The 18,601-nt window shown below is 51.8% G+C and overlaps 1 protein-coding gene across 2 annotated transcripts; it reads left to right on the top strand.

Moving 5' to 3' along the window:
• The first annotated feature begins 504 nt into the window (after nucleotides 1–504).
• Nucleotides 505–17,594, top strand: Ikzf4 (IKAROS family zinc finger 4). Of its 2 annotated transcripts, XM_051170688.1 has the most exons (8): nucleotides 4,257–4,580; nucleotides 6,272–6,365; nucleotides 7,593–7,697; nucleotides 9,208–9,468; nucleotides 10,235–10,402; nucleotides 14,191–14,340; nucleotides 15,407–15,538; nucleotides 16,575–17,594. In XM_051170688.1, the coding sequence occupies exons 1-8, from the start codon at nucleotides 4,494–4,496 to the stop codon at nucleotides 17,336–17,338; spliced, it is 1,761 nt and encodes a 586-aa protein (XP_051026645.1). In that variant the 5' UTR covers nucleotides 4,257–4,493; the 3' UTR covers nucleotides 17,339–17,594. The 2 variants fall into 2 exon arrangements, with proteins under 2 accessions (XP_051026646.1, XP_051026645.1); XM_051170689.1 differs by lacking the exons at nucleotides 4,257–4,580; nucleotides 6,272–6,365 and adding an exon at nucleotides 505–552.
• The last annotated feature ends 1,007 nt before the right edge of the window (nucleotides 17,595–18,601 follow it).

The raw sequence follows: 18,601 nt of genomic DNA, 5'->3' as shown, positions 1-18,601 counted from the left end.
AAATTTAAAAAAACAAAAACAAAAACAATACGGGTTGACAACACTTGTAAGGCAGAGACAGTCACATCTATCATGAGTTCCAGGCCAGCCAGGGCTGCAAGTCTCAGTAAATAAATAAATAAATAAATAAATAAATAAATAATTGGCAAGTTGAAGGAAATCTTTGCAATTATAAGTCAAGATACAGCCAGGCATGGTGGCGCACGTCTTTAATCCCACCATGGGAGGCAGAGGCAGAGGCAGGAGGATCTCTGTGAGTTCCAGGCCAGCCTGGTCTACAAAGTGAGTCCAGGACAGCTGAGGCTACACAGAGAAACTCTATCTTGAAAAACTAAACAAAAATAAAGAGACAAAACAAAAAGTCAGGATACATTGTTTATTTTTTCCCTGGACCCAAAAAAAAAAAAGTTTTTGTTTTGATCATTTAGATTTCTTATTTATTCCAGAATGTAGAAGAAAGAAAACTTCATCCTAACAGCAAACCTTTTCTCTCTCAACAGGATCTATTTAAGATGGACATAGAAGACTGCAATGGCCACTCCTACATGTCTGGTATGCCTTCTGTGTGTTCTGTTCAGATGGGCGTGGGAGCAGACTCTTGGGTGAAGGCTGAGAGTCTTCAGCCCTGGGGCACAACTTCTACTTGACAAAATGTCAGCCACAGCTGTCACTCAGTGTTGTGGTGTTTGCAGCAGTATGCAGTCCCCTAGTGGTTTTCTTGGGTTGTTTTGTGTTTTGTTGCTGTTGTTGTTTTTGGTTTGGGTTGGTTTTTTAAGACAGGGTTTCTCTGTGTAGCCTTGACTGTCCTAGAACTTGCTCTGTAGACCAGAATGGCCTGGAACTCAAGCGATCCCCCTGCCTCTGCTCCCTTGTGCTGTTACATTCCTAATGGTGGTTCTTTTCCATGCTGCGGAGGGGGCGGGAATAAACGTGGATGAAACAGATGATCCGGAACAAGTAGATGGGAGGAAAACGTGGCTCTCTTTCATGTGTGATAAGGTCACCAGCCAAACAGAGAATTGTGTCCCAACCGAGTAGAGTGCACCATCTTCGCAAACTTTAAAGTGCGTAGGGATAGTACAGAGAATAAAGGGGGCTGAGCCGGCCACCGGGCGCGCGCATGCCTTGATCAAAGCGCTCAGGAGGCAGAGGCGGGCGGATCTGTGAGTTGGAGGCCAGCCTGGACTAGACTGAGTCCCAGGGCAGCCTCTGCGCCCTGAACACTAAGGCTAAAGATATGCACCATGCCCAGAAGAATTCAGAATGTCTAAGTGAAATAATGACTCAAGCCATTGTGATGATGCCTACAACCCCTTACGTGGGAAGCTCAGGCAGGAGTGCTAAGATGAATCTGAAGCCAGACAGAGCTGCAGAATCAGATCCTGATGCAAAGAAATGATACCAATTTGGATTTTATAGCTCACTTTTTTTTTCTTTTTTCTTTTTTTTTTTTTTTTTTTTTTTTGGTTTTTCAAGACAGGGTTTCTCTGTGTAGCCCTGGCTGTACTGGACTAGTTTTGTGGACCAGGCTGGCCTCAAAGTCATAGCAATCTACCTGCATCTACTGTCCTGAGTGCTAGAACTAAAGATGTGTGCCATCATGCCCAGCTATAGCTCACATTTTTAATACTAGCATTTAGGAGGCAGAGGCAGGCAGATTTCTGTGATTTTGAAGCCAGCCTCATCTACATAGTGAGTGCGAGGCCAGCCTGGCCTACAAAGTTAGCCCAGGACAGCCAAGGCTACACAGAGAAACCCTGTCTCAAAAAAACCAAATAAATAAATAAATAAAAGATTTCTTTTTTGAAAATATTAGAATGTCAAGGGCCAAAGAGATAGGTATGGTATAGTACATTTATAATATTAGTATTTGGGAGGCTAGGACAAGATCATGAATTCTAAACGACCCTGAATTATATAGCATGGCCTTGAGTTAAAAATAAAAATCTTGAGTCTTACAAAGTGCTGCAGAAAGCAGGCAGATCTCTATGAGTTCAAGGCCATGCTGGCCTATGTAAGGCAGCCCAGACCTTGTCTCAAAACAAACAACGAAACACGGTGCGGATGATGGTATCTGTAATCTCAGCACCAAGGAGGTAAAAGCAAGGAGATTATGAACCCAAGGCCAGCTTACACTGCGTAGTAAGACCCCGCCTCCACAAAGCAAGTCCAAGTGCCATAGTAGAAATGAGCTGCAAGGCATTTTATTGTGTGCTCATCTTAAAGTTGCACCAATGAAGGGATCACTAACATGCTGGGAGCAGCCAGACACATGCCAGAACCCTTGTCATCACCTGGGTAAGACACAGAAGACACTGACGCTGAAAGAGCTGGCTCAGGTACAGGTTTGCAGGGTGCCACTTGCTGGATGGGGTGACACGGTTCAGCAGCCGATTCTCCCACCTCTTGATCAGTCAAGTTTACTCACTACTGAGCAACAGAACACTGAGGACCAGGTTAGTGCCGGATGGCCACCAGCACATGGATGAGATCCAATTTCTGCTGTAAGGAAGGCAGGCGAGATGCTGTGGGGGAGGCTGAGGAAATGCCCCATGGGCTCCTTTCAGTAGTGTCTCTGGAGAATGATGAACATGAGCCAAAATTTTCTGAGGCTATTTGCTTTGCCCTACTACGAAGCCAAGCTCTAGGCTCAAGGTGGGTTGGCATTGCCAGGGTGAGAAAAACCTCTACACAGATGGCTTCTGAGTTGAAAGAGAAACCCAAACTACCCTCCAAGCCTTCCGAGAACTATAGATGCCAACAGCAACCTTCAGAAAGACAAAAGCAAGGCAGGACTGGCCTTACGTCTAAAGAATGCTTCCCTCAGGGCTAGACATGGCTAAGACCGAGGCATCTAAGAACCCTTCTCCTGGGCTGATCCAGAGGCAGAGAGTTCTCCCAGTGTCTAGCTTTTAACCAGCCCTCTCTTAGCTCATCAGAGCTCTCTGCCTGTGCATAGGTAGGTGACCTTCCTCACTGGCCACCTGATAAAGTGAGGCGGTCTCCTGTTCTTCGAAGGGTGGTGCCTTATCACCTCACAGAACCTGATTCTGAAAGCGCTGCCACCGTCTCACCACCACCCCCCCCACACACACACACAGACACACACTGGCTTCCTTTCTAAAAGTACAGCTAATTCCCTAGGGGGGCGGAAGAAGGGGGAAGCAAGAGTCCACGAATTTACAGCCCAGATTCCCACCCTATCCCCCACATACATCAAAACCAGAAACTGAGTTGCTCAAACCAGGCAAGTTACTGGCCAGCGCCCGTCCTGAGTGCCCTGGTGCTGCGAAACATTTAAGAGAATCGAGGAGAGAAGAGCAAGGATTGGCGGGCCCCAAGTTCCACGGCCCCTCCCACCCCCAAATTCTTGGAATCAGAAAATACAGCCTTCCAAAGTAGGTCAGCTCAGCAGTGAGCAGTTCTCTGGAAGGGAAGAGAGCAAGAAGAGCCTTATCCTGAAAGACGACAGCTCCATTCTGGACTCCAGCGGCTGGACTCCCCAGGGCGTGGGGGCGGGGACGGGGGGGGGCGGGGAGGCACAGGAGGGAGAGCAGACAGGGAGACCGATCCAGCGATCTGAAGGAGCTCAGGGTCACAGATCTCCACTAGGCAGGCTGGACTGCTGGGCCATCACTGCTGGGAAAGGGGTTGTCAAAAGGCCGGGGAGATGGACGGGAGCCGGAGTCTGTTGGGGGAGGAGCTTTCTGCCACTTCTAGAGCCAGGAGACGGACCCTGTGTCCTGGGCCCCATGACCTCCCGGGCCTTGGCTTCCCTAGCTAACAGAGGATTGGACCTTCCCCGGGACACCCCCCCCCTTCCTTCTCCCCACGAGCCTGGGAGCCTGGGGGTCTCTCTCTCTCTCTCTCTCTTCTCTCTCTCCTCTCTTCTCTCTCCTCTCCTCTCTCTTCTCTCTCTCTCTCTCTCTCTCTCTCCCTCTCTCTCCTCTCTCTCTCTCTCTCTCTCTCTCTCTCTCTCTCTCTCTCTCTCTCTCCTCTCTCACACACACACACACCACACACACTTGCATCCTTCTCAAGCATTTGCTGTGCGTTTCTTCTTTGTCTGCTGGGCAGGAGGGCAAACACATCTGCCTGTGCCTTCCCTCCCTGTGCACCCCCTACCTCCCACCCCTCCACTCTGAAAAGGGATGCCGGTAGCCTACCATCGCCCCACCACACACGCTTGAACATTTTCTCACCCGGCCCCCTCCCCAAGCACATCCACGCCTCTCTCCCTCCTCTCCTCTCTCCCCAACACACACACACACACACACACACACACACACACACACACACACACACACACACACGGCTCTCAGCACATACACCCTGGGCTGAGCGGTTCTGCCCGCTGCAGCCGTGGGCCCCTGCTCACCGCGCGCGGCTGCCACTGCCTGCGAAATGACGGCGGTTCCCCTCACTTCCAGGAATCCACGCTTCCTGGAAGGTGAGTGGCTGGGCTCACCCCTGCCTGCCACCGAGACGCAGACATGCACACACCACCCGCACTCCCTCGCCGTTTCCAAGGCGGCGGCCGTGTTCGCACCCAAGGGTCTCACCGGCAAGGGAAGGATAATGTAAGTTCAGGCAGAAGGCGGCTAGCGGAGGGGTGTGTGTGTGTGTGTGTGTGTGTGTGTGTGTGTGAGGGGGGCTATGAGGCTAGGGAGCCAATTCAGTAACAACTCGCAAGCCTGAGGAGAGGGAGAGGATGGGGGCTGTGTGTGTGTGTGTGTGTGTGTGTGTGTGTGTGTGTGTGTGTGTGTGTGGCGGGGGAGGGGGCGTTCCTCCTTACACTTGGGGAGGATGGGAAAGGGTGTTTGGTGTTGCTAAGCGAAGACAGTGACTTGGACAGTGGGGGCTTGTGGTGACATCTTGATTAGGCCTTGGGGACCCAGGTAGAGCAGCCAGGGGTGGAATACTGAAGCAGGCTGGGTGGGAATGGACAGTAGAAAGACCATAGGAAGAGGGAGCCTTGACAGCAGACGCTTCAGCTGGGAACAGAGCTGTGAAGGGCCTCAGCCTCCTGCCCACAATAGACCGGGCATGGCAGTCTTTTCTTTGCTCAGGCAGTCGCCCGTCCCTGGTAGCAGGCTAGCACCCTGCCTCCTGGAGCCCGTGGTCAAGGAGAGGAAGTGGCAGGATGAGTTTCCTTGTAGAGGCTTACACAGCTCCAGGCAACCGCTCAAGGGATGCAGGAGAGGGCTGGTCTCCTTCTGTAGCTCCCTGTCCCTTTCCAGCCTTTCTGCCTTGTTCCCCACCTCCTAGTAGAATTTAGCTTTGCTCCCCAGGGGTTTCAGCCAACTCAGCGATGGCTTTGACCAAGATGTCTCTCATACCCGAGAGGAGCCTTAATTCTTGCCTTTGACAGGCTGAGGTTTCTTGGAAGTCCCAAGCATTTGAAATTCCCTCACTGAGTTCTCTGAGGCTGGGGGCGGGGGGGCGGGGGGGGGGAACTGATGGGTTTCCCCGTCAGCCTCAGGCTAGAAATCTAAATCCCCGGAGCCCCTCAAAGACCTTCTGGCCTTTGACACAGAAATCCTTCTTAGATTTTAGTGCCCTGAAAGTAGACTCGAGTCTGTTTTCCCTCTTACCTTCATCCTAGGGATGGATGACAGCAGCATCAGAGAGCCTCTGGAATCACTGGTGGCGCCTCGAGGCTCCTGCTTTCTCTTCTGTTTCCAGCCCTTCATTGGGAGAGCCACAAAGAATGCTTCCCCCTCAGTGTCCCTTTAAGGGTACTGTCTCCCGGATAGGATAGCTAGCCCCTAGTCTTAGAGGCAGCCTCAGCTCCGGGAGTCTGGGACCAGACACGATTTCCCAGAAGCTTTAGAATCAAGACTTGAGCAGGCCCCTTCTCACAACACTGAGCGATGAGCATAAATCAGCGATAGCCCTGGAATAAGAAGCCAGGTGTGGTGCCTGTAATCCCAGTGCTCAAAGGCTGAGGCAGGAGGATTGTCAATTTACTTTTAGTCCTTTCCAGCCTATGGAACCTTCTAATCTCAGTAAACTCAGTCAAAAGGGCATGTGTTAAAACTGGGCCTGAATCTACGAGTCTTAAGGGTCCTGAGCTGCTCACGTTGCGGGTCGTGCTCACCTCGGGAGCCGCAGCTGAGGGAAATCAGATTCAAGCCACAAGGCTTTTTGTATTGGTGGTGAACAGGGTTCCTTGGGCTTCCATGGGATAAGATGGGGAACGGGACTTTAGGAGAGGAACCGGAAAATGGTCCCAACTCCTGAGTGGTTGTTTTTTTCCCACTGACCAAAGCTGGAGAGGGATCCCTCAGGAGGGTGTGTTCCGGATTTGTTGCCCCAGGCCCAGGACTCCAACCATTTTATAATGGAATCTTTATTTTGTGAAAGTAAGTATGTGCATAGCTGGGGATGTGGTAAAGTACTAACCCAGGTGGACTTCAGGGATGGATTTTAGGGTCTGTCTCTCCCCCTCTCTCTCTCTTCCATGTCTAGGCCTTCTGTGCACACGTCCATGCATGTTCATATTAGCAGACATGTAGATGGCTGTGATGTTTATCCCAGTGGGTATGTTCTCTTTATGTGTATCTACATATGTGATCTGTGTTTGTGTGTTTATCTACATGTGTTTCTGTTTCATTCATATATATGTGCAGAAAGGTATGGGGAGGGGGATTTTTGAAGACACTCATGTTTTCAGGTATGCTATCGGATTTTTTTTAAAAAACATGATTTTAAAAAGCGTTTGGTTTTTTTTAACAAAATGTTTGGCCGCCAAGTTGAAATAAATACATTTATGATAATTGATATTTAGCTCTCGACTCTGATTAGCTAGAAAGCTTTGGAGAGTCTTCAGAGTTTGGCCAAATTTGGAAAGCCCAACCCACCGCCAGTGAAATGATGACTCCTAACTGGCCAGGCAGTGGTAAGGGACTCAGCATTTCTCCTGCAGGGATCCTACCCCAGCCTCAGCCCCGACCAGTTCAGATAAGTAATAGAACATCTTTTATGTCTCCTAATCCAAAAAACTAAAATAAAATTGCAGCGCCGATTTTATAAGGTGTTTATGAAGCTTAAAGGAGACACTTCATTCCAAGCACACGGCCTTAATGCCTAGTACTCACTCAGTCAATATTAACTTCAGTCAATATTAACTGCTACCGTTATCATTATGCTAATACAATCATTAGATTCTGGACAGTTCTAGATGCCCTTCCTGCAGACCCCAAAGCTACTGCTGACAGCTCCAGAGAGAGCAGTAAGAAAGATGTCCCCATGCCATCCTATTAGGTCCCTGTTCTCAGTTCTACCCTGGCCCGCCCAGCCCTGGGTCTGTTTCCTGCAGAGCTAGGTAGTGAGTGATGCTCTTCCCTGGGGGCGGGGGTTGGGGGGGGGTGTGGGGGGGCAGCATAGATAAAGGTATGGTAGGCCAGTCTCAGCTGCTGAGCTCCTGGAAGTCAGAGTAAGCAGAGGGCACCGGGCCGCTGGGGCACAAGGTAGGGCGCTCAACGTTTAGCTTGTGCTGTGCATGGCCGCGGAAGCTTTTACAACATTAGGTAGTGGCCTGTACATGGCTTCAGCCCAAGCATCACCTGTCGTCTCTTCTCTCCTCCAAGGTAGCGGGGACTCATCTCTGGAGAAGGAGTTCCTCGGGGCCCCAGTGGGGCCCTCGGTGAGCACTCCGAACAGCCAGCATTCTTCACCCAGCCGCTCGCTCAGTGGTAAGTGTGTCTCCTCCTACCCGCTCCTGGCACCAGGCAGCCCCATTTTTTGTTTGGCCTTCAGTTTGCCTTCCCCTGGGCGCCGTTTCCCCATCATCTCCTTCTGGTTTCCTGCTCAGAGACTCGCCACAAGGTGGGAAGGACCCCAGAATCTAGATCTCTCCTAGCTTGTTAAAAGAATGAACAGCTAATGCCAGACTGGGCTACAGTTAAAAGGTGTATGGGTGATATTAAGATAAAGGTTCCAACTGGGCAGTGATGGCACATGCCATTAATCCCAGCACTCTGGAGGCAGAGGCAGGTGGCCCTGTGAGTTCGAGGCCAGCCTGGTCTACAATGTGAGTCCAAGACAGCTAAGGCTACACAGAGAAACCCTGTCTTGAAAAACCAAAAACTGAAACGAAACAAAAGATAAAGGTTCTAGCTGGGCATGGTGGTACAAGGGAGGCCAGCCTGGTCTACAGAGCACGTTCCAGAACAGCCAGGACTACACAGAGAAACCTGTCTTTTTGGCGGGGGGGGGGGGGGGGGGGGGGGGGGGGGGGGGGGGGGGGGGGGGTGGGGGGGGGGGGGGGGGGGGGGGGGGGGGAGGGGGGGGAAGTGTTGGAGAGAGATAAACAATAATTCTGGAGTTGGAGATGTAGAGAGACAGAAATGGGTAGAAAGAGGCAGGGAACACACTGGGCCAGGACTTCAGCACCTCCCATCCCACGGCTCCTGCCAGACAGGGTCCCCTGAATGCCCCTCCCCAGCTGGCCCTGCATCTGTGACATTCTCTAAATGGTTGAAATAGCCAGGAATGTAGGTCAGAGCTAGTGCCAAAGCTCCTCCGCCATGCCCCCTCAGGTTCCTAGGAAGAGGCATAGGGGGGTTCAGTCTCTCAGGGAGGATAAGCCATCCCTGTCTCTCAGTTCTTCTCCATCTTCAGCCTACTCTCCCCACCACTGTTTCCCGCCACTGTGGCTTGCTGGATCCCTGCCCAAGGCCAACCCAGATAGCTTCCTTCCTTCCTTCCTTCCTTCTTTTCTTTCCTTCCTTCCTTTTTTCTTTCCTTCTTTTAGACAGGGTCTTACTGTGTAGCCACGGCTGACCTGGAATTCACTATGTAGACCAGGCTGGCCTTAAACTTTCAGCTGTCCAAGTGGCTCTGCCTCCCGAGTGCTGGGGTTAAAGATGTGTGCCACCATGCCCGACCACACATCTTTCTCAGTGACAGGAGAATGCAGGGGAAGGCTCCTCCAAGTCGCCTCTTCTGCCCAGTGACAGAAGACAGCCTATGCACACCCCGTAGCATATGCATGCTCTGCGCTCTGTGCTCCACTGTTTTCAGTTCTGATGAGATTCTGGGATCATCACCTGAGACAGTAAATAGGCTGTTGTCATCCCTCCTGACAACCTTGTATGCCTCAAGGCTTGCAGTCAGTTGGAGTGTAAAAAGTGCCATCCTGGCCTGGGAGTCGTTGCCCCTTTGCCTGGCTCTGTTCTAACCATCAGGTCCCCCGACCCCCAGCCAACTCCATCAAGGTGGAGATGTACAGCGATGAGGAGTCCAGCAGACTACTGGGGCCAGATGAGCGGCTCCTGGACAAGGACGACAGTGTGATTGTGGAGGACTCCCTGTCAGAGCCCTTGGGCTACTGCGATGGAGGGGGGCCAGAGCCTCACTCCCCCGGTGGCATCCGGCTGCCCAACGGCAAGCTCAAGTGTGACGTCTGTGGCATGGTCTGTATCGGACCCAACGTGCTCATGGTTCACAAACGGAGCCACACCGGTGAGCAAGCCTTGGGGTTCTGTGGACTGGATGGGCTGTGGCTCCGTGGAAGAGCTCTGGGTAGGGGTCGGGGGGGGGGGGCGCAGAGCTGCGCTTTGGTAGGGAGGAAGCAGAAATGAAAGGGTCAATCACAGCATGTTTTCTGGATGACAAAACAAAAAAGACAGGGATATGACCCCACCCCCCACGAATGTCTGTACCTACCTGGCCCTCTTCTTCAGCTATTGTGGCAAGGAAGTTACTACTGCACTTCTCAGGGGGGGCCGGGGGAGGGTGGGTGCTGGGGCCTCTAAGGAGGATTCTTGAGGCTTCAGTGTAGATCAGTGGTGGGGTGTGTGTACACGTGTAAGGCCTTGTGGTGGATCTCAACATCAAAAAATATTTGCAGAAGTTGGGGAGAGCTCTGCTTATAGTCAGTCCCAAAAAGTCCCAAAAGGGACAGAGGTCCAGTCCAGGGTCTTCTCATCTCATAATTTAAAAGGGTGTATATGGGGGGGGTGGGTAGAAGAGCCTCTGATTACCCTCCTCGGACTTCCAGCTCCTGGGTCAGAGTGGACTCTCAGAGCTATTTTAGGAACTAGTCTTTTGGTGGGTCTTCGAGACAAAGTACTGCTTTCAAGTCACACATCTCTAGCCCACACCTTGCCAGGGTAAGGGGCCCCCAGGTGACCTCTGTGAAGTAGGCCTGGCATGTGTGCTGTCAGAGAGCTTGCCCTCTGCCCTCTGCCCCCATTGTGCCATCTGGGACCCATTCTTTCACCTGTAGGGGAGAGGCCCTTCCACTGCAATCAGTGCGGTGCCTCCTTCACACAGAAGGGGAACCTGCTGCGGCACATCAAGCTGCACTCTGGGGAGAAGCCCTTCAAGTGTCCCTTCTGCAACTACGCCTGCCGCCGGCGCGACGCACTCACTGGCCACCTCCGAACACACTCAGGTCAGTGACTGTCCAGCAGGAACAAATTGGGTGGCCACCCAGCATGCTCAGAAAGTAGCACCTGAAGACCTTTCTTGGGAGAGGGAGTTCCGTCTGACACTGAGGAGTAGAGAGCACAGACAGGGCCCTGCCTTGCTGACATGGGCAGCAGGATCTATGAGGAATCTGTGGGAGTCTTTCCTCGGGTGTTTTCCTGCCACAGTCTATGACATGAACCAAAAGGAACACGGTTAATGCCGCTGGCTCCTCTCTGACCTTTGTCTTCTAAACATTGTAATGATGTCAGCACCATATGTGACCCATCACCCCCACTCCTGAGCCCCGTGGGAGTCTCTCTTCCTACCCTTGTTTGTATCAGGACCTACACCTGTCACTCTACTCACCCCAATCCCCCTCCCCAAAAGGCAGAGGTCTTGGACAAGCACTGCATGTCCTCTCCTCTACTTCCCAGTGGTTCCTACAGATGTCTCTGGGCCCCCAAAACTGGACGGAAGGGAACTCGGACTTCCGAGTAGGAAAAGACCGTCTCCTTTCTCTTCTGCATCCCAAGAAATGGTCGTTTTTTCACAGACAAGAGCAAATCCAGAGAGTACCCAGGGGCCGATGGTCAGAACACTGCTAGGGAACTTGAGTGACAGGGTGATGGTCTACTCCAGCTGCTCTGGAGCTGGGTGTGGCTGTCTCCCAGTACCAGGAGGAAGAAAGGGAGAAGGTCAGGTACTCAGTCAGCCTGGGCTATGTGAGACCCTGTCTCTGCAGTGGTATCTGTTGGAAGGAACTGGAGACCAGTGCTTCCCAGGTGTTTTCCTAAGTTCCGGACTCTTGGCTAGAGTAGAGAAGAGGCCAGATCCAGAGGCACGAGTTGGCCAGGAAGAGGGGAGCTGTGCATGGAGGAGAGGGAACAGGACAGGATTAGTCCCGTCTGTGCTCAGAATCTTCCCTGGTGTTTCTCTTTTTCTAAACCCTCGTGGGTCGAACGTGAGGACCCAGGGAGGCACTGCAGCATCTCTGTTTTCTGCATCCAGCCTTGTTCCAGATTCTCACATGTAATGGGGGCCTCTTTGTCTCTCTGTATGTGCAAGAAGAGGTACAGTGATTATCACTGACTTTTGCTTTATAATCTACAGAGAATGTATTGTGTGTCTCTTTATGTGAGCATTACAAGAATTTCAGATGCAAGGAAGGGAGTTGAGGGGAAAAAAAAATCCAGATGACAGTGCCCCACTCCCAGGCACTCTATTTTTTGAGACAGGGTCTTATGTATCCCAAGCTGACCTAAAACTCCCTGTGTAGCCAAGGATGACCTAACTTTTGGGTTGTTTTGATTTTGGGTTTGGGTTTGTTTTTGTTGTTTGGGACAGGGCTTCTCTGTGTAGCCTTGGCCGTCCTGGACTCACTTTGTAGACCAGGCTGGCCTCAAACTCATTGTGATCGGCCTGTCTCTGCCTCCCGAGTGCTGGGATTACAGGCGTGCGCCATGCACAAGCAGCAAAGCATGCAGTTGGCTGAGCTTTGGCCCAGTCCTAAAGCCATTTGTCTAACAAGGAAGCTGATGCTATAGGAAAGGAAGTAAATGTTGTGGACTACAGCCCTAGCTGCCCCCCCCCAAGATCCCATGGCCAAACCATATGCTCCTTTTTCCTTTATCCTTGCTTGCTTGGAACAAGGATAGCTGGGCCCCCAGAATGATGCTGGCTGCTCCTCCTCCTCTTCTTCTTCTTCTTCTTCTTCTTCTTCTTCTTCTTCTTCTTCTTCTTCTTCTTCTTCTTCTTCTCCTCCTCCTCCTCCTCCTCCTCCTCTCTCCCTCTTCCTCCTCCTCCTCCTTCTTCTTCTTCTTCTTGAGACAGGGTTTCACTATTTAGCTCAGGCTAACCTGGAACTTGCCATGTAGACCAGGCTGGCTTCAGACTCACAGAGATGCACCTGGGTCTGCCTCCTGAGTGCTGGGAATAAAGACCTGGGCTGCCGCCACGCCCTGCAGCCACACAACTCCGAACAAAGTCACCTAGATAGGTTTCCAAAGTGGTTCCATAGGAGACTAGGGGAGCCGACTTAAGTGTCGGTCCCATCTAAGATGCTTCCTGCTGCAGCTCACAGTATAAGAAGTAATGGATAGGGGACCGGTCCTCTCCCGATGTGGTAGAACATTTCCCCAAGGGGCTTGGATGGAGAGGGCTCTGGTGTTCACTTCATCTTTTAAACACTTCACTCACAGATGAAGAGCAACGTGGCAGAGGTTGATTTAGCTGTAGCCACGCATAGATATATGTGGAGGTGAATAATATTGTCAATTTCCCAGCCATGCCTTCTCCTGCCTCGCTGCTCAACAGTAGCAATAAACACAGATACACAATACCTGTTCCTCTGCTTTTTTTTTTCCTCTTCTCTCACACACACAAAAAAATCTCCCAAGAGTTGTGTTTAGTTGGGCGTGGTGGCCCACGCCTTTAATCCCAGCACTCGGGAGGCAGAGGCAGGCGGAATACTGTGAGTTTGAGGCCAGCCTGTCTACAAAGTAAGTCCAGGACAGCCAAAGGTTTGTCTGTGTAGCGTAGCCTTGGCTTCCTGGACTTGCTTTGTAGACTCGGCTGGTCTCAACTCACAGCTATCTGTCTGCCTCTGCCTCCCGAGTGTTGAGATTACAGGTGTGCACCACCATGTCTGCCTTATAACACATTCTTAAAATAAAACAGAGCTGGAGAGATGGCTCAGAGGTTAAGAGCACCATATGTGCTTCTAAATGTCCTGAGTTCAATTCCCAGCAACCACATGGTGGCTCACAACCACCTACAATATCTGGTGCCCTCTTCTGCCATGCAGGCTCACATGCGGACAGAATACTGTAATAAATAATTAATAGATAAATCTTTAAAACAGACACACACACACACACACACACACACACACACACACACACACACACACGGGAAGGGGGTGAGGGAGGCCGGGGGAGGGAACGGCTGGAGAGATGGCTCAGAGGTTAAGAGCACCATATGTGCTTCTAAATGTCCTGAGTTCAATTCCCAGCAACCACATGGTGGCTCACAACCACTTGTAATGAGATCTGGTGCCTTCTTGTGGAGGGCAGGCACACATGTGGGCAGAATATTGTATAAATATTAAAATAAATCTTTAAAACACACACATACACATTTGCTCTCTTTCCCTTACTTTTCCTTCATCTTCTCTGGTCTTTTGCTGTTTGTCTTTTGCTGTCAGTGTGGGGCTCCCTGGGGGGGCTCTCTTGACATCTCAATACAGTGACAGAAAAAAGAAAAAAGGGGAGCAAGGGCTAGAGGAAAAAATACAAGTAAAGGCCAACAGCAGCTGCCCCTCCCCAGTGGGCAGATCTGTCATTTCTGTTGTTTCAGCCCAGAGTGCTTGCAAGCAGAAAGTCCCCTTGTCTGACAAACAACGCCTGCCACATGGAAAGGTTAAACCGCAGTCTGAGCCCCAGACGATGAGATTCTGGGGTGGGGCCCAGGGTGCTTAGCCCTCAGGTCTTCACTTCCTTTCAGAGGCAGCCAGAGCATCTAGAATCCCACCACCAGCCTGAAGCTGAGTGCCACGGGATCCCCTCGCTCAGCCACGGGATTCTTTCGCTCAGCCCGCCTTACCTTGTCCAACACTTCTCAAATTTGCCGAAAGGAAGACAAACAAACAAACAGACACAAAATTCAAGTTAGCAGCATTCTTTCCTCCGCCTGCCAGTATGCAGTTGCTGCTGCGTGATTGGTCAGGGAGAGGGAGATGCTACACTCATGCTGCCTTTGCTCTCTCCCCCACAGTCTCCTCTCCCACAGTGGGCAAACCCTACAAGTGCAACTACTGCGGCCGGAGCTACAAACAGCAGAGCACCCTGGAGGAGCACAAGGAGCGGTGCCACAACTACCTACAGAGTCTCAGCACTGAAGCCCAAGCTTTGGCCGGCCAGCCAGGTGGGGCCAGCGGCTACTACCACAGGGAGCTGAGGGGAGGGCCAGGAGTCCAGACAAGGGGATTCCAGCATCTCCTCCCATAGCGATGAGGTCACCCTCAGCAGACAGCACCCCCATGAGTGCTCAGTACAGCTCTGGGCGGCCTGTAGGGACATCCTTCTGGACGTCTGAATAGCAGAAATTTGGATCTATCTATACCCTCAGCCTAATGGGAGGGAAAAGACAAAGAAGCAAAGGTCAAGGGTTAGATGTATACGATTGTCCTCAAGTGAGCTTTAGGTAGAGTCAAAAAGCTTATGGTAGATGGGGGGTGGTGGCGCCCGCCATTAATCCCAGCACTCAGGAGGCAGAGGCAGGCAGATCGCTGTGAGTTCAAGGCCAGCCTCGTCTACAAAGCAAGTCCACGACAGCCAAGTCTACACAGAGAGTCCCTGTCTCGATAACAAAACAAACAACCAAAACCAACCAAACAAACAAACAAAAAGCTTATGGTGACACATGCCTTTAATCCCGGCACTTAGAAAGCAGAGGCAGGTAGATTGCTGTGAGTTCAAGATGAGCTTGGTCTACATAGTGAGTTCAAAGCCAGCCAGGGCTACATAGTGAGAGCCTGTCTCAAAAAATAAAAAGAAAGAAAGGTGCCGGGCGTGGTGGTGCACGCCTTTAATCCCAGCACTCGGGAGGCAGAGGCAGGCGGATCGCTGTGAGTTCGAGGCCAGCCTGGTCTACAAAGTGAGTCCAGTATGGCCAAGGCTACACAGAGAAACCCTGTCTCGAAAAACCAAAAAAAAAAAAAAAAAAAAAAAAAAAAAAAGAAAGAAAGAAAGAAAAGAGCCGGGCATGGTGCGAGGCAGAGGCCAGCCTGGTCTACAGAGTGAGTCCAGGACAGCCAAGGCTACACAGAGAAACCCTGTCTCGAAAACAAAAACAAAAAAGAAAAAGAAAGCAAGCAAATCTCCCAGGTGTGACCTGCCTTGACTACTGACTGGCCAGTTTTTTCCTGGCCGAGGCTGCCGGGCCACTGCCACCCCTTACTCAGCGGCCACCCCCTGCCCCTCCCCTCCAGGTGATGAAATCCGTGACCTGGAGATGGTGCCCGACTCAATGCTGCACTCGGCGTCAGAGAGGCCAACTTTCATTGACCGCTTGTCCAACAGTCTCACCAAACGCAAGCGTTCCACCCCACAGAAGTTTGTAGGTAAGGGTTCCCTTCGAAAGGAGGCAGCAGCTGTAAGCCATAGCTCAAAGAAGTCACAACTCTGATTGCCGTTAGATAAGAGACTCGGGTCTGGAGATTTGATTTAGGGGGACAATCAGCCTAGCAGTGTCAATGGTGCTCAGAGTGTCTTCTCAGTAGGAGTGGATGGAGAAAAAAGACATGCGTGCGTCACGAGACTCGCGGGGCGGGGGGGGGGGGGGGGGGGGGGACATGGGACGGGACAGTGCAGACAGTAAAGTGGTTGCAGGCATGAGAAACAGAGTCTTTCCCCCCCAGAACCTACGTGAGAGTGTCAGCCATGGTGGCATGTGCTTCCAATCCTAACACGGGGAGGCACAGACTGAAGGTTACCCTGGGGTCCCCTGCCCAGGCGGCTAGCCTAACTGCTGAGCTTCAGGCTGGTGGTGCATCCTGTTCCAAAGGAGGTGGCTGGTGGTCCTGAGGTTGACACCAGGCTGTCCTGACCTCCTTGTATGTACACACACGAGCAGAGACGAATGTGCACCACACACGCACACATACAAACACACGGACACACATGCGTGGGGGCGGTTGTCAGTATTGAGGACTTCCTTATTGGGGCTCAAGCTTTTCCATCTTTTGGAGATAGAAAGGGCTCAGTCTGTGTCAATTGGCCGTAATGGTGAGAGGAAGTGAACTTGTGGTCCCCTGACCTGCAAATGACACTATCTCTCTGAGGATCTAAAATCTCATATATCGAGCGATGACGCTGAGACTCCATAAAGACGCCTTGCTCTAGGACTTCAGCCAGCCCAGGGCCTGACCCTCAGGTGTATTAAACGATGTCATTTGGGGCTATGGGTACCACTCGATGGTAGAATGTGTACTTAGCTTGTGTGAAGCCCTGGGTTGGGTCCCAAAAACTAACTTAACAGTGAAGGTAACTAACGATGCTGTTATATTTAGGTCCCTGGGTTAGAAAACAAAGAAGTAACTCTAGGCTTAATTTAGGGTTTCTTCAAACCCGGTTTCGGCAAGACCTCATTCTCCACAGGTGAAAAGCAGATGCGCTTTGGCCTCTCAGATGTCCCCTACGATGTGAACCCCGGAGGTGGCTATGAAAAGGACGTGGAGCTGGTGGCCCACCATGGCCTAGAGCCCAGCTTTGGAGGTTCTCTGGCCTTTGTGGGTACGGAGCACCTGCGTCCCCTCAGACTTCCACCCACCGGCTGCATCTCAGAACTCACGCCAGTCATCAGCTCTGTGTACACCCAGATGCAGCCCCTCCCCAGCCGGCTGGAGCTCCCTGGGTCCCGCGAAGCAGGTGAGGGACCTGAGGACCTGGGAGATGGAGGCCCCCTCCTTTATCGGGCGCGAGGTTCTCTGACTGACCCCGGGGCATCCCCCAGCAATGGCTGCCAGGACTCCACAGACACAGAGAGCAACCACGAAGATCGGATTGGCGGGGTGGTGTCCCTCCCTCAGGGCCCGCCACCTCAACCTCCCCCAACCATTGTGGTGGGCCGGCACAGTCCCGCCTATGCCAAAGAGGACCCCAAACCACAGGAGGGGCCATTGCGGGGCACCCCAGGCCCTTCCAAGGAAGTGCTTCGGGTGGTGGGTGAGAGTGGTGAGCCTGTAAAGGCATTCAAGTGTGAACACTGCCGCATCCTCTTCCTGGACCACGTCATGTTCACCATCCACATGGGTTGCCATGGCTTCAGAGACCCTTTTGAGTGTAACATCTGCGGTTATCATAGCCAGGATCGGTATGAGTTCTCTTCCCACATTGTCCGGGGGGAACATAAGGTGGGCTAGGGATCTCCTTCCCCGGGGTCTCAGCCCCGCCCCCAACACTCCACTGTCCCACCTACAGGTGTCTAGCCCAATTTTTATTATACCCCCAGGAGTTGTGCATTGAAGCCCCATCCACTGGCCACCTCACTTCACACTTGACTCTGACCCTCTTTGCCTGTTCCCTTCAACCCTGACCGACTTAAGCATTGTGACAAGTCTTCTGCTTACACTTCTCCTCCTAAACTCCTCTCTTCCGGCATATTTGCTGTTTATTAATGACTTTTCCTTGGCCTTTTGCTTTCTTTTCTTTTCTTTTCTCCTCCTCCTCCTCTTCTTCTTTTTTAATTTACTGCAATCTCTGGTCGCTCCTTCACTCTTCCACCCCTGACTCCTTTTGCTCCAAGTCTGGATTTGTCTTTGTTTTGTTTGTTTGTTTGTTTTCTTTATCTTGTGGATCCCACATCCTCCCACAGCTCCAGGGGTCGGAAGCTCCTCTTTGTACTGAGATGCTGGGCTTTTTGCTTTAACTTTCATACTTAGGTACCTGATTCATCACTCTTGATGCTGATACCTCCCAACGACCCCACATGTTAGCTCTGTGGCATTATTGACTCCTCTCTGGGACCCGTCAACCTGGTACTCCATACCTCTCGTGCCCTCTCACTCTAGGCAGCTTGCACTATTCTTAAATGAATGAAGAATTTCCTCATTTGGAGGAGGGGAGGGGCTGTAGAGACTCTCCCCAGGCACTTGGATTGAGGGTCCCCTCCACCTCACCTGGGAATATGAGCTCGCTAAAGCCTATGGTCAGAATCTCCCTCCAGATGTGAAAACACTCTCCCCGCTCCCCAGCTCACCCCTCGACACAGCTCTGGTCTCCTCTCAGTGGTGGTTTTTCTCTCCTTGGAATGCCCCCATTTTCCATTCTCAGGGGCTAAAGCTGGGCCTGCAACCCTCTGTCTGACACACTGGGAGCCGCAGGTACCCAGCTGAGAACCAGGGCAAGGGAAAGGGGGTGGGCAGAAATCTCTCCTCCACCTTTCAAACTTTCTCACTCTAGTGACCTTCCTAGGCTCTCAGGGACTCCTCCCGTCCCCGTTTTATGAGAAACCAGTGGGTTGCTGCCCAATGACCCGGGGGTCTCAGCCCCGGACGTCACACTGCCTTTTTCTTCTCCCTTCCAGCAGGATTCACGGTCTCGTTCCCAGCCTCCCGGGCCCTGTTACTACCAATGGCTGGGAGAAAGGAATGTCTCTTTTCTCTCTGCTAATTTTCAGTATAACC

This window comes from Acomys russatus, chromosome 28 (genome assembly GCF_903995435.1).
Source record: "Acomys russatus chromosome 28, mAcoRus1.1, whole genome shotgun sequence".
In the NCBI taxonomy this organism is placed as follows: domain Eukaryota; kingdom Metazoa; phylum Chordata; class Mammalia; order Rodentia; family Muridae; genus Acomys; species Acomys russatus.
This window is presented reverse-complemented; position numbering and strand designations above follow the sequence as displayed.

Excerpts from the sequence above, each read along its gene's own strand:
- Ikzf4 (XM_051170688.1), top strand. The coding sequence starts at position 4,494 with ATGCACACACCACCCGCACTCCCTCGCCGTTTCCAAGGCGGCGGCCGT. Across the intron at positions 4,581-6,271 it reads ACCGGCAAGGGAAGGATAAT|CTGGAGAGGGATCCCTCAGG; the intron begins GTAAGTTCAGGC and ends CACTGACCAAAG. Across the intron at positions 6,366-7,592 it reads GGAATCTTTATTTTGTGAAA|GTAGCGGGGACTCATCTCTG; the intron begins GTAAGTATGTGC and ends CTCTCCTCCAAG.